This window comes from Nipponia nippon, unplaced genomic scaffold (assembly GCF_047370975.1).
Source record: "Nipponia nippon isolate SJK-2023a ecotype South Korea unplaced genomic scaffold, ASM4737097v1 scaffold_4, whole genome shotgun sequence".
NCBI classification, from domain to species: Eukaryota; Metazoa; Chordata; class Aves; order Pelecaniformes; family Threskiornithidae; genus Nipponia; species Nipponia nippon.
This window is the reverse complement of record NW_028262358.1, coordinates 125,494,218-125,507,050: the sequence shown is the minus strand read 5'-3', so window position 1 is coordinate 125,507,050 and position 12,833 is coordinate 125,494,218. Positions and strand designations below refer to the sequence as shown.

The window sequence follows — 12,833 nt, the reverse complement described above, 5'->3', positions numbered from 1 at the left end:
CGGGGAAGGGCTTTGGGGTTGCTCCAAACCCCTGGCAGGATCTCAGCTCTGCTGGGCTGAGCAAACCCATCGCGGCTGGACCAAGGCACCAGGAGGGGGATGGCTGGGCTGGGCTGGGCAAGCAGGGACTTCCTGGGCGAGCACTGCCAGGGATGGGGCTTCTCTGGGCAACCTGGGCCGGTGTCTCACCACGCTCATACAGAACTTCGTTATCGCCAACCTAACCCTACCCTCTTTCAGTTTAAAACCATTCCCCCTTGTCCTGTCGCTGCAAGCTCCAACTGCTAAGCGTTCCTGGGTGACCGGGGTTAGGATGCCTGCCGAAAGCTACCCCAACACCTGCACTGCTCCTTCCCAGCAGCGCCGAGCCACCAAGCAGTCTCTTACCTCCGCAGCTTCAGCTCTGCCTCCTCTGCCCTCCTCTGCGTCTCCCTCAAGTCAGCAGCCACCTGGATATTGGTCACCATCTGCGTGCCATCGAAGAGCAGCTTGGCCAGCCTCTGTGAAGTAGGTGGGACACATCTCGCACCCGGAGACCCGAGCTCTGGAGGAAGGGACGCTGGAGCAACTCCCGCTGTGCCTGTCCAGAGTCTTGCTCCTATCCCCACGCCGAGGTGGCCATGTGGACCCATAAACCCCGTCCTCCCATGCGATGGCAGGGTTTGATGAGCACTGCGAGGGCCGCAAGGCACCCGTGGGTCCTCCCTCTCCTGGGAAGCCCTGCAGGCCATCAGCACCAAGAGGAATGTGCTCAGAGCGCCTTCTTGTTTTGCTTCCCCTGCGTGTGCGGATGGGGCTAGGGGCTTGGGTTGGGGTTTGGATGCACGGCCTCAGTCCCAGATCCTTTCAATCCATGGGCCGTTTGTCACAGGGAAATCATATCCCCAGGATCCAGCCCAGGAATCGCCCCCCACCCAGTCCTGAGGAGCTTCTGTCCCTCCTTCTTCTCACAGAAATGCTGCTGTGTGACACTAAGCACCGCAAAAAGCTCAAAGGAGGGTAAAGCCAAACGTCTGGAGGTCAGGGACCCAAGAGGACCTTCCTGTCCTATGGCCGCACCTGCCTGCTCTCCTCAATCTGCTCATGGCTCCTTCTCTGCTCTTCCTCCTCCTCAGCCACCTTCAGCTCCGCATCTTCTCCAAGGGCCTCCCTGGGCAGAAAAGGGGAAAAGAGAGAACATTTTGCACCACACCGTCTGCCTAATACTCGGAGATGGCCTTGGATCTGGGATCCCAGCCCGGACCGCGTGGTTCAGCACAGCACACTGCGCTCTCTCTTCCCCTCGGCCGTTTAGTCCCAGGCCAGGAGGTCCCCACAGATACAGAAAAGGGGCAGGAAAGGGTGGGACAGCCTCTCTGAGGGAAAAGGGGGTCCAGGCTTCCCTTTCTGGAGCTGGGAGCGCAGCCCAGGGCTGGGGGGCTCAGCCCCCACTTGCTTCCCCGGGGCGAGGAGGGCAGCGGGCAGAGGCTGGCTGGGGACAGCCCTTGGGCGGCTGGGGGGGACCCTCGCTCGGCCATGAAGACAGCCAGCGTCTGTCTGGAGCCATTTCAGGGTGGGCACCGATCCCACGCTAATTCCTCGGGATCAGTCTAACCTAAAGGGAAGGCTCTGGGATCAGGAAGGAGAAAACAAGCCTGTTGGGGTGGGAGTGGATGTTACCGACCTAGGCACGGTTTGGTAACGGGATCCCCAGGCACCTTGTTGTGGTTTACTCTCGCTTCGGAGAGGAGATGGTGGTCACTGCCACGGTTTTCCCCAGGCTGGGGGAAGGCGGGACCCTGCCCCAGCCCCAGCTCAGAGGGGGGTGGCAGGGTGCTGCCGCTTCGTGGCCTGATCCCACCCAGCCCGGAGGGGCTTCTAGGGCTTGGGAGAGGCCCCCAGTTCAGCCCTGCTTTGGGGAACGCTGCGGCCCATTGCCAGTGAGCCCCAGCTTCGGGAACACCATGGGCCTGATCCAGGAGACCACTGGTTTTGCCCAGGGGGGCAGAGGGTCCGTGGCAGGGCGATGTCCTGGGGAAGCGGGTATTGCCACCCCGGTGCTGGGCTGGGGACAGGACAGGGATGTCCTTGGCTTTGAGCTGAGCTGGGAGGTGGTCAACAACCCCAGCACCAGTTTGGGGAAGAGGAGATCATCTGCGTCAGATGCAGAGGCCCTGGCCCAGGTTGCCCAGAGCGGTGGAAGATGGCCCATCCCTGGACACATTCAAGGCCAGGTTGGACGGGGCTCTGAGCACCCTGGTCTGGGTGAAGATGTCCCTGCCCATGGCAGGGGTGGGACTGGGTGGCCTTTGGAGGTCCCTTCCCACCCTTCCCACACAAACCCTTCTGTGACTCCATGATCTGTGACCAGACACGGCGTTTGGGGAGAAGGGTGAACGAGGCACAGAGCGGCCCCAGCGCCTGTCCCCCCTGCCAGCACTGTCCCCGACATCCGCGTAGCCCTGGAGGTCCCTGCTCCGCCCTTCATGCAATAAACAAAGAGCTCTCGGGCATGGTTTTGCGATGGTGTAAAGCTCTCCTCAGCAACAACCAAACCGTCAGTGTGTTATCACATTATTCTCATCCTGAATCCAAAACACAGCACTCTACCAGCCACTAAGAAGAAAATTAACTCTATCCCAGCTGAAACCAGGACACATCCGTAGCTCTTCCCTTGCCCACTGATGCAGTCACTCTGTCACAGCAGGCCACCAGGTTGGTCAGGCAGGACTTGCCCTGGGTGAAGCCGTGCTGGCTGTCCCGAATCAGCCCCCTGTCCTCCGTGCGCCTTAGCGCAGCTGCTAGGAGGATCTGTGCCCTGATCTCCCCAGGCACAGAGGGGAGGCTGGCAGGTCGGGAGCTCCCAGGGCCCTCCTTTCGACCCTTTTTAAAAATGGCTGCAATATTTCCCTTTTCCCAGTCCCCAGGGACTTCACCTGACTGCCAGGACTTCTTGAATATCATGGAGAGTGGCTTGGCAACTACATCGGCCAGTTCCCTCAGGACTCTGGGATGCACCTCATTGGGACCCACAGACTTATGGACGTTCAGGTTCCTCAGGTGGTCGCAAACCTGATCTCCCCTTACAGTGGGAGGAGCTCTGACCCCTGATCCCCGCCAAATGGCCCATTGACCCGGGAGGTGAGGAGAGAGGTTGCCAGTGAAGACTGAGGCAAAGAAGTGGTTGAGTACCTCAGCCTCCTCCTCATCTGCTGTTACCAGCTCGCCACTTCTGCTCATCAGAGCGGGCACGCTTTCCTTAACCTTCCTTTTCCGGTTAATGTACCTATAGAAGCCCTTCTTATTACTCTTCACATCCCTCGCCAGGGTCAGCTCCAGCCGAGCCTTGACCTTCCTTTTCCCATCGTTACACAAGCAGGCAGCGTCCCTGTACTCTTCCCAAGTACCGGTCCCTTCTTCCACTGCCTGTGCAATCTCTTCTTGCCCCCGCAGGTCATGGCCCAGCCATGTCGGCTTCTTCCCTTCCTTGCCTGATTTTCTGCACCTCGGTATCGAGAGCTCTTGTTCCCTATGGAAAGTGTCCTTGAAGACCTGCCAGCTCTGTTCTGCTCCCTTGTCCCTGAGGGCCATTTCCCACGGGGTCCTGTTCTTTAACTCCTTGAAGAGCTGGAATTTTGCTTTACTAAAATTCAGGGTCCTGACTCTGAGCAGCCTGGTCTGGTGGAAGCTGTCCCTGCCGGTGGCAGGGCGGTTGGACCCAGATGATCTTTAAGGTCCCCTCCAAACCAAACCATTCTATGACGGGAGTGGGGTGCTGCTACCAGGGCCACCAGCAGGTCCCCCAGGCCCCATGGGGTGCCAGAGCAGCCCTGGTACCTCCAGGGACAGGTAGCCATCGCGGCGGCCCATCCCGGCCGAGGGCTGGAGGCGGGCGGCCCGGAGGGACCTTCCCTGCCCGCTCCCCCGCAGGCCCTGGGCTATGGCCTGGGGTGCGCTGCCCCCCAGACCCCGTCACGGGCTCTCTGGGGCGGCTGCTCCCTGATGGCTTCACAGTCTCCCGCACCAGCTCAGCCCTGGGTCGCTGTGGCAGCCATTGTGTGTCGACGTGTCGTCACCGTTGCATCACAAACGTGGCCGTATGTTAGCAGGTTTCGGGGAGGCCCGTGCGTCACTTCGACAGCGCGCGAGCCAGCGGGCAAGAGAGCAGCTGGGCAAGCGTGTGGAAAGCACATCAGAGATGGCAAAAAAAGCAAGCAAGAAGGTAGGAGCGGGGTGCTGCGGTGTCACCCCAACCTCTCCTCCCCTCAGGGGATCTCGCCGGGTTTCTCGGCCTCCCCACTGCACGTCCCCTCGTCACGCAGAAGCTCTGGAGATGCTGGCGCTCCCTGGGCGAGATGGAGGAGTGGAAGCTGACGGCGCTGCTCTTCATCTCAAGCCTGAGCCTTTGGGGCCTCTGCACGCTCCTGCTGCCCTGCGTCCCCGCCTTGGTGACCATCCTGGGGCTGGGCATCTTCATGACCTGGTGTCCCAAGGGCGAGGCCAAGGTGGGGGTCCGTCTCGGCATCGCCCCAAACACTCCCTGGGCAGGGGTGACCCGGGGCAGAGCCCATCCCCGGGGCGCTGGGGAGGGGCCCCATTTTGGGAGGCACCACTGAACAGTGGCCAGTGCCCGCCCAGCCAGGTCCCTGCTCCGCAGCCACCGAGCCACCTCCGCTCGCGCACCGGGCTCGGGGCCCCTCCTGTCCCTGTAACTCCAGTGGCCCTTGCCAGGGTCCTTGTTCCCTGGGCAGGGGCCCTCCTGGCTGGGGGAGACCCCCGGCACTAACCCGGGGCTGGCTTTCTGGGGGCAGGAGACCTCCGCGGGGAAGAGCTGCTGGAGGAGCAAGAGGGAGGACCCGATAGGTGAGCAGCCCCGTCCCAGAGCTGCCCCGGGCTCCGCAGCGGCTCCCGGCCGAGAGAGGCCATTGCAGCCGGAGCCCCCGCCACGGCTGCCCTCGCTCACTCTGCCTCTGCCTCCTCCGCCAGGAGCCGCCGTCCCCTGGGAAGGCGTGGAGGGGTCGACAGAGAGCCTGAAGGCAGGGTAAGGAGGCAATGCCCTCTGCTGACACCCGCGTACCCCCTCCCACAGAGCCCACCCGTGGCGCCAGCGCTGGGCCCCAGCCCCTGGCCTGGGCTGGCCCTTTTCTCCTCGGCCTGGAAGGCGCCCGGCCCCTCGCTCTGCGCCTGCTGCCGCTGGGCTGGGCTTGCCCCGGGTCCCCAAGCCCTCCTGCCCCAGAGCATCCCAGAGCCGGCAGGGCTGGCTCCGGGCAGCTGGGGGACCACGCGGTCGGTCGGAAGGTGGAGAGAGGGTGCTGGGGCTATCCTGTCCCCAGCAGCGCCCGCAGCCCAGCCGGGATTTCCCCCCGCAGGTGGGGGAAGCCCCATGGAGGAGGACGGTGGGGAAGCAACAGCAGCGGGGAAGCAGCCTCTGCAAGTGAGCTCCCCGGGGAGACAGGAGGCACGGGGCGAGCTGGAAATTTCAGTGCCGGCACCAGCTCGGGGCTCCTCAGGAACCAGCCCTCCGTCACCAATGTGGAGGAGCTCGCCAGATCCCTGATGGAGTCCCTGGACGTGTCCCCGATCTGCCTCGACCTGCTGGGAAAGCTGAAGGAAGCGCAGGCTAGCGGCACTCTAAGCCAGTGCGGAGCCATACGGAAAGAATACCCCGTCTGCCTGCAGTGCCCTCGATGCCTCACGGGCAGCTGCCCGCACCGCAGCCAGCCCGCGGCAGAACAGCACCTGCCCGTGCTGGCCGCCATCCTCCGCACCGCCGACATCCTGGTGCACGAGGAGGACGTGCAGCTGGAAACGGGGCTGGGCTTTGAGCTGGCCATCGGCGGGGAGCCGGTCTATGTGTGGGAGATAACGCAGCGGCTCCCCGAAATGGCCCCCGAGAGGTGCTGCCAGATCTGCAAGGCGCCTCTGCCCAGGAGCTGTGGGGCCAGCGAGAGCTCGCAGGCGTTGCTCCCCACCGTCAGGGCCTGGGGAGCACCGGAGGGGGAGAAGAGACCGGCGCGGCAGGACGCAAGGGCTCCTCCGGCGAGGCAGACGCGCACAGACCGCGACGACACCAGCAGTGCCGACCTGCAGCCGGAGGGGCAGGAGGAGTCTGTCCCCACCGCGGTCCCCACCACAGACCCCACGCAGCCCCGGCCCTCAGGGCAAGAGCCCCCGTCTCCTACGATCCTGGACCGGCTGCGGAGAGCTGGGACGGAGCCCCTGCCCCGGGTGGGGTACAAGGCCGCGGGGTGGAAGGTCGCTCTGCAGCGCATCCGGCAGTCCTGGTCCAGACTGAAGAGCGGCGTGCGGAGGAGCATTGGGGACAACTGGGACTGGCTGTGGGCAGGAGAGAGCTCGGAACCCGAGGACACCGTGGAGAGGGACGAGACGCTGCCGTTCAGCCTCCGCTTAAGGGGCAACGCGCTCTTCCACAGCACGGACATGGAGGCGTAAGGAGCCGCGGCAGGAAAAGGTGGGCGCGGGGGAGCGTGGGCAGGGGGAGCCCGGCACGGGAGGCTGGGGACGGGACTGGGCTGCCTTGTGCGGCCCTCGAAGCTGTGCTGTTCGGGAGGTGATTGTGCAGGACGAGCCGCGGCCGTCTGGGAGCGTTGGGATGGCGGCGAGAGATGCGATGTCTTGGATGGGGCTGTTAAACAGGAGCGCGACTGAGTCCAAATTGTTGACTGCCTGCGAGCTGTGGTCCCTTTGGCCCCCGGGGAGCTGTTCCAGCAGATAGCCACATGGCTTCTGTGTGCCCTTCTCCCTCCTAGGGTGGCCAAGAGGAGACTACCCGCTGGGCAGCCCCAACCAGGGCAGCCCCCAGGCGGCCCGGCCCTCGGCGCAGAACGGCGGCCACTCGGCCCAGAGCAGCGGCTGCAGCTCCGGAGAGGCCGCGGCACAGACCGCAGGCTGCAGGCTGGGCCCAGGCCTTTCTCCCGGGGCAGGGAGAGCCCTGGAGGGAAGAGGGGCCCAAGAAGGTTGGTTAAGACGACGTAGCCATCGCGGCGGCCCATCCCGGCCGAGGGCTGGAGGCGGGCGGCCCGGAGGGACCTTCCCTGCCCGCTCCCCCGCAGGCCCTGGGCTATGGCCTGGGGTGCGCTGCCCCCCAGACCCCGTCACGGGCTCTCTGGGGCGGCTGCTCCCTGATGGCTTCACAGTCTCCCGCACCAGCTCAGCCCTGGGTCGCTGTGGCAGCCATTGTGTGTCGACGTGTCGTCACCGTTGCATCACAAACGTGGCCGTATGTTAGCAGGTTTCGGGGAGGCCCGTGCGTCACTTCGACAGCGCGCGAGCCAGCGGGCAAGAGAGCAGCTGGGCAAGCGTGTGGAAAGCACATCAGAGATGGCAAAAAAAGCAAGCAAGAAGGTAGGAGCGGGGTGCTGCGGTGTCACCCCAACCTCTCCTCCCCTCAGGGGATCTCGCCGGGTTTCTCGGCCTCCCCACTGCACGTCCCCTCGTCACGCAGAAGCTCTGGAGATGCTGGCGCTCCCTGGGCGAGATGGAGGAGTGGAAGCTGACGGCGCTGCTCTTCATCTCAAGCCTGAGCCTTTGGGGCCTCTGCACGCTCCTGCTGCCCTGCGTCCCCGCCTTGGTGACCATCCTGGGGCTGGGCATCTTCATGACCTGGTGTCCCAAGGGCGAGGCCAAGGTGGGGGTCCGTCTCGGCATCGCCCCAAACACTCCCTGGGCAGGGGTGACCCGGGGCAGAGCCCATCCCCGGGGCGCTGGGGAGGGGCCCCATTTTGGGAGGCACCACTGAACAGTGGCCAGTGCCCGCCCAGCCAGGTCCCTGCTCCGCAGCCACCGAGCCACCTCCGCTCGCGCACCGGGCTCGGGGCCCCTCCTGTCCCTGTAACTCCAGTGGCCCTTGCCAGGGTCCTTGTTCCCTGGGCAGGGGCCCTCCTGGCTGGGGGGAGACCCCCGGCACTAACCCGGGGCTGGCTTTCTGGGGGCAGGAGACCTCCGCGGGGAAGAGCTGCTGGAGGAGCAAGAGGGAGGACCCGATAGGTGAGCAGCCCCGTCCCAGAGCTGCCCCGGGCTCCGCAGCGGCTCCCGGCCGAGAGAGGCCATTGCAGCCGGAGCCCCCGCCACGGCTGCCCTCGCTCACTCTGCCTCTGCCTCCTCCGCCAGGAGCCGCCGTCCCCTGGGAAGGCGTGGAGGGGTCGACACAGAGCCTGAAGGCAGGGTAAGGAGGCAATGCCCTCTGCTGACACCCGCGTACCCCCTCCCACAGAGCCCACCCGTGGCGCCAGCGCTGGGCCCCAGCCCCTGGCCTGGGCTGGCCCTTTTCTCCTCGGCCTGGAAGGCGCCCGGCCCCTCGCTCTGCGCCTGCTGCCGCTGGGCTGGGCTTGCCCCGGGTCCCCAAGCCCTCCTGCCCCAGAGCATCCCAGAGCCGGCAGGGCTGGCTCCGGGCAGCTGGGGGACCACGCGGTCGGTCGGAAGGTGGAGAGAGGGTGCTGGGGCTATCCTGTCCCCAGCAGCGCCCGCAGCCCAGCCGGGATTTCCCCCCGCAGGTGGGGGAAGCCCCATGGAGGAGGACGGTGGGGAAGCAACAGCAGCGGGGAAGCAGCCTCTGCAAGTGAGCTCCCCGGGGAGACAGGAGGCACGGGGCGAGCTGGAAATTTCAGTGCCGGCACCAGCTCGGGGCTCCTCAGGAACCAGCCCTCCGTCACCAATGTGGAGGAGCTCGCCAGATCCCTGATGGAGTCCCTGGACATGTCCCCGATCTGCCTCGACCTGCTGGGAAAGCTGAAGGAAGCGCAGGCTAGCGGCACTCTAAGCCAGTGCGGAGCCATACGGAAAGAATACCCCGTCTGCCTGCAGTGCCCTCGATGCCTCACGGGCAGCTGCCCGCACCGCAGCCAGCCCGCGGCAGAACAGCACCTGCCCGTGCTGGCCGCCATCCTCCGCACCGCCGACATCCTGGTGCACGAGGAGGATGTGCAGCTGGAAATGGGGCTGGGCTTTGAGCTGGCCATCGGCGGGGAGCCGGTCTACGTGTGGGAGATAACGCAGCGGCTCCCCGAAATGGCCCCCGAGAGGTGCTGCCAGATCTGCAAGGCGCCTCTGCCCAGGAGCTGTGGGGCCAGCGAGAGCTCGCAGGCGTTGCTCCCCACCGTCAGGGCCTGGGGAGCACCGGAGGGGGAGAAGAGACCGGCGCGGCAGGACGCAAGGGCTCCTCCGGCGAGGCAGACGCGCACAGACCGCGACGACACCAGCAGTGCCGACCTGCAGCCGGAGGGGCAGGAGGAGTCTGTCCCCACCGCGGTCCCCACCACAGACCCCACGCAGCCCCGGCCCTCAGGGCAAGAGCCCCCGTCTCCTACGATCCTGGACCGGCTGCGGAGAGCTGGGACGGAGCCCCTGCCCCGGGTGGGGTACAAGGCCGCGGGGTGGAAGGTCGCTCTGCAGCGCATCCGGCAGTCCTGGTCCAGACTGAAGAGCGGCGTGCGGAGGAGCATTGGGGACAACTGGGACTGGCTGTGGGCAGGAGAGAGCTCGGAACCCGAGGACACCGTGGAGAGGGACGAGACGCTGCCGTTCAGCCTCCGCTTAAGGGGCAACGCGCTCTTCCACAGCACGGACATGGAGGCGTAAGGAGCCGCGGCAGGAAAAGGTGGGCGCGGGGGAGCGTGGGCAGGGGGAGCCCGGCACGGGAGGCTGGGGACGGGACTGGGCTGCCTTGTGCGGCCCTCGAAGCTGTGCTGTTCGGGAGGTGATTGTGCAGGACGAGCCGCGGCCGTCTGGGAGCGTTGGGATGGCGGCGAGAGATGCGATGTCTTGGATGGGGCTGTTAAACAGGAGCGCGACTGAGTCCAAATTGTTGACTGCCTGCGAGCTGTGGTCCCTTTGGCCCCCGGGGAGCTGTTCCAGCAGATAGCCACATGGCTTCTGTGTGCCCTTCTCCCTCCTAGGGTGGCCAAGAGGAGACTACCCGCTGGGCAGCCCCAACCAGGGCAGCCCCCAGGCGGCCCGGCCCTCGGCGCAGAACGGCGGCCACTCGGCCCAGAGCAGCGGCTGCAGCTCCGGAGAGGCCGCGGCACAGACCGCAGGCTGCAGGCTGGGCCCAGGCCTTTCTCCCGGGGCAGGGAGAGCCCTGGAGGGAAGAGGGGCCCAAGAAGGTTGGTTAAGACGACGTAGCCATCGCGGCGGCCCATCCCGGCCGAGGGCTGGAGGCGGGCGGCCCGGAGGGACCTTCCCTGCCCGCTCCCCCGCAGGCCCTGGGCTATGGCCTGGGGTGCGCTGCCCCCCAGACCCCGTCACGGGCTCTCTGGGGCGGCTGCTCCCTGATGGCTTCACAGTCTCCCGCACCAGCTCAGCCCTGGGTCGCTGTGGCAGCCATTGTGTGTCGACGTGTCGTCACCGTTGCATCACAAACGTGGCCGTATGTTAGCAGGTTTCGGGGAGGCCCGTGCGTCACTTCGACAGCGCGCGAGCCAGCGGGCAAGAGAGCAGCTGGGCAAGCGTGTGGAAAGCACATCAGAGATGGCAAAAAAAGCAAGCAAGAAGGTAGGAGCGGGGTGCTGCGGTGTCACCCCAACCTCTCCTCCCCTCAGGGGATCTCGCCGGGTTTCTCGGCCTCCCCACTGCACGTCCCCTCGTCACGCAGAAGCTCTGGAGATGCTGGCGCTCCCTGGGCGAGATGGAGGAGTGGAAGCTGACGGCGCTGCTCTTCATCTCAAGCCTGAGCCTTTGGGGCCTCTGCACGCTCCTGCTGCCCTGCGTCCCCGCCTTGGTGACCATCCTGGGGCTGGGCATCTTCATGACCTGGTGTCCCAAGGGCGAGGCCAAGGTGGGGGTCCGTCTCGGCATCGCCCCAAACACTCCCTGGGCAGGGGTGACCCGGGGCAGAGCCCATCCCCGGGGCGCTGGGGAGGGGCCCCATTTTGGGAGGCACCACTGAACAGTGGCCAGTGCCCGCCCAGCCAGGTCCCTGCTCCGCAGCCACCGAGCCACCTCCGCTCGCGCACCGGGCTCGGGGCCCCTCCTGTCCCTGTAACTCCAGTGGCCCTTGCCAGGGTCCTTGTTCCCTGGGCAGGGGCCCTCCTGGCTGGGGGGAGACCCCCGGCACTAACCCGGGGCTGGCTTTCTGGGGGCAGGAGACCTCCGCGGGGAAGAGCTGCTGGAGGAGCAAGAGGGAGGACCCGATAGGTGAGCAGCCCCGTCCCAGAGCTGCCCCGGGCTCCGCAGCGGCTCCCGGCCGAGAGAGGCCATTGCAGCCGGAGCCCCCGCCACGGCTGCCCTCGCTCACTCTGCCTCTGCCTCCTCCGCCAGGAGCCGCCGTCCCCTGGGAAGGCGTGGAGGGGTCGACACAGAGCCTGAAGGCAGGGTAAGGAGGCAATGCCCTCTGCTGACACCCGCGTACCCCCTCCCACAGAGCCCACCCGTGGCGCCAGCGCTGGGCCCCAGCCCCTGGCCTGGGCTGGCCCTTTTCTCCTCGGCCTGGAAGGCGCCCGGCCCCTCGCTCTGCGCCTGCTGCCGCTGGGCTGGGCTTGCCCCGGGTCCCCAAGCCCTCCTGCCCCAGAGCATCCCAGAGCCGGCAGGGCTGGCTCCGGGCAGCTGGGGGACCACGCGGTCGGTCGGAAGGTGGAGAGAGGGTGCTGGGGCTATCCTGTCCCCAGCAGCGCCCGCAGCCCAGCCGGGATTTCCCCCCGCAGGTGGGGGAAGCCCCATGGAGGAGGACGGTGGGGAAGCAACAGCAGCGGGGAAGCAGCCTCTGCAAGTGACCTCCCCGGGGAGACAGGAGGCACGGGGCGAGCTGGAAATTTCAGTGCCGGCACCAGCTCGGGGCTCCTCAGGAACCAGCCCTCCGTCACCAATGTGGAGGAGCTCGCCAGATCCCTGATGGAGTCCCTGGACATGTCCCCGATCTGCCTCGACCTGCTGGGAAAGCTGAAGGAAGCGCAGGCTAGCGGCACTCTAAGCCAGTGCGGAGCCATACGGAAAGAATACCCCGTCTGCCTGCAGTGCCCTCGATGCCTCACGGGCAGCTGCCCGCACCGCAGCCAGCCCGCGGCAGAACAGCACCTGCCCGTGCTGGCCGCCATCCTCCGCACCGCCGACATCCTGGTGCACGAGGAGGATGTGCAGCTGGAAATGGGGCTGGGCTTTGAGCTGGCCATCGGCGGGGAGCCGGTCTACGTGTGGGAGATAACGCAGCGGCTCCCCGAAATGGCCCCCGAGAGGTGCTGCCAGATCTGCAAGGCGCCTCTGCCCAGGAGCTGTGGGGCCAGCAAGAGCTCGCAGGCGTTGCTCCCCACCGTCAGGGCCTGGGGAGCACCGGAGGGGGAGAAGAGACCGGCGCGGCAGGACGCAAGGGCTCCTCCGGCGAGGCAGACGCGCACAGACCGCGACGACACCAGCAGTGCCGACCTGCAGCCGGAGGGGCAGGAGGAGTCTGTCCCCACCGCGGTCCCCACCACAGACCCCACGCAGCCCCGGCCCTCAGGGCAAGAGCCCCCGTCTCCTACGATCCTGGACCGGCTGCGGAGAGCTGGGACGGAGCCCCTGCCCCGGGTGGGGTACAAGGCCGCGGGGTGGAAGGTCGCTCTGCAGCGCATCCGGCAGTCCTGGTCCAGACTGAAGAGCGGCGTGCGGAGGAGCATTGGGGACAACTGGGACTGGCTGTGGGCAGGAGAGAGCTCGGAACCCGAGGACACCGTGGAGAGGGACGAGACGCTGCCGTTCAGCCTCCGCTTAAGGGGCAACGCGCTCTTCCACAGCACGGACATGGAGGCGTAAGGAGCCGCGGCAGGAAAAGGTGGGCGCGGGGGAGCGTGGGCAGGGGGAGCCCGGCACGGGAGGCTGGGGACGGGACTGGGCTGCCTTGTGCGGCCCTCGAAGCTGTGCTGTTC

General features: G+C 66.4%; 3 protein-coding genes across 3 annotated transcripts; all 3 read left to right on the top strand.

Moving 5' to 3' along the window:
* The first annotated feature begins 4,334 nt into the window (after positions 1-4,334).
* On the top strand, positions 4,335-6,432 carry LOC148053537 (uncharacterized). Its single transcript, XM_087776426.1, has 4 exons — positions 4,335-4,484; positions 4,731-4,842; positions 4,966-5,020; positions 5,349-6,432. The coding sequence occupies exons 1-4, from the start codon at positions 4,335-4,337 to the stop codon at positions 6,430-6,432; spliced, it is 1,401 nt and encodes a 466-aa protein (XP_087632552.1).
* A 1,045-nt stretch (positions 6,433-7,477) lies between these two features.
* LOC148053536 (uncharacterized) lies at positions 7,478-9,576 on the top strand. The gene is made up of 4 exons (XM_087776425.1): positions 7,478-7,627; positions 7,935-7,986; positions 8,110-8,164; positions 8,493-9,576. Exons 1-4 carry the CDS (start codon positions 7,478-7,480, stop codon positions 9,574-9,576), a joined length of 1,341 nt encoding a protein of 446 aa, XP_087632551.1.
* A 1,045-nt stretch (positions 9,577-10,621) lies between these two features.
* On the top strand, positions 10,622-12,720 carry LOC148053535 (uncharacterized). Its single transcript, XM_087776424.1, has 4 exons — positions 10,622-10,771; positions 11,079-11,130; positions 11,254-11,308; positions 11,637-12,720. The coding sequence occupies exons 1-4, from the start codon at positions 10,622-10,624 to the stop codon at positions 12,718-12,720; spliced, it is 1,341 nt and encodes a 446-aa protein (XP_087632550.1).
* The last annotated feature ends 113 nt before the right edge of the window (positions 12,721-12,833 follow it).

Bases quoted from the DNA above. Each gene is read 5' to 3' on its own strand.
- LOC148053535 (XM_087776424.1), top strand. From the start codon at position 10,622: ATGGAGGAGTGGAAGCTGACGGCGCTGCTCTTCATCTCAAGCCTGAGC. The intron at 10,772-11,078 runs GTGGGGGTCCGT...TTCTGGGGGCAG, and splicing joins GTCCCAAGGGCGAGGCCAAG to GAGACCTCCGCGGGGAAGAG. The intron at 11,131-11,253 runs GTGAGCAGCCCC...CTCCTCCGCCAG, and splicing joins CAAGAGGGAGGACCCGATAG to GAGCCGCCGTCCCCTGGGAA.
- LOC148053537 (XM_087776426.1), top strand. From the start codon at position 4,335: ATGGAGGAGTGGAAGCTGACGGCGCTGCTCTTCATCTCAAGCCTGAGC. The intron at 4,485-4,730 runs GTGGGGGTCCGT...TTCCCTGGGCAG, and splicing joins GTCCCAAGGGCGAGGCCAAG to GGGCCCTCCTGGCTGGGGGA. The intron at 5,021-5,348 runs GTAAGGAGGCAA...TTCCCCCCGCAG, and splicing joins ACAGAGAGCCTGAAGGCAGG to GTGGGGGAAGCCCCATGGAG.
- LOC148053536 (XM_087776425.1), top strand. From the start codon at position 7,478: ATGGAGGAGTGGAAGCTGACGGCGCTGCTCTTCATCTCAAGCCTGAGC. The intron at 7,628-7,934 runs GTGGGGGTCCGT...TTCTGGGGGCAG, and splicing joins GTCCCAAGGGCGAGGCCAAG to GAGACCTCCGCGGGGAAGAG. The intron at 8,165-8,492 runs GTAAGGAGGCAA...TTCCCCCCGCAG, and splicing joins ACACAGAGCCTGAAGGCAGG to GTGGGGGAAGCCCCATGGAG.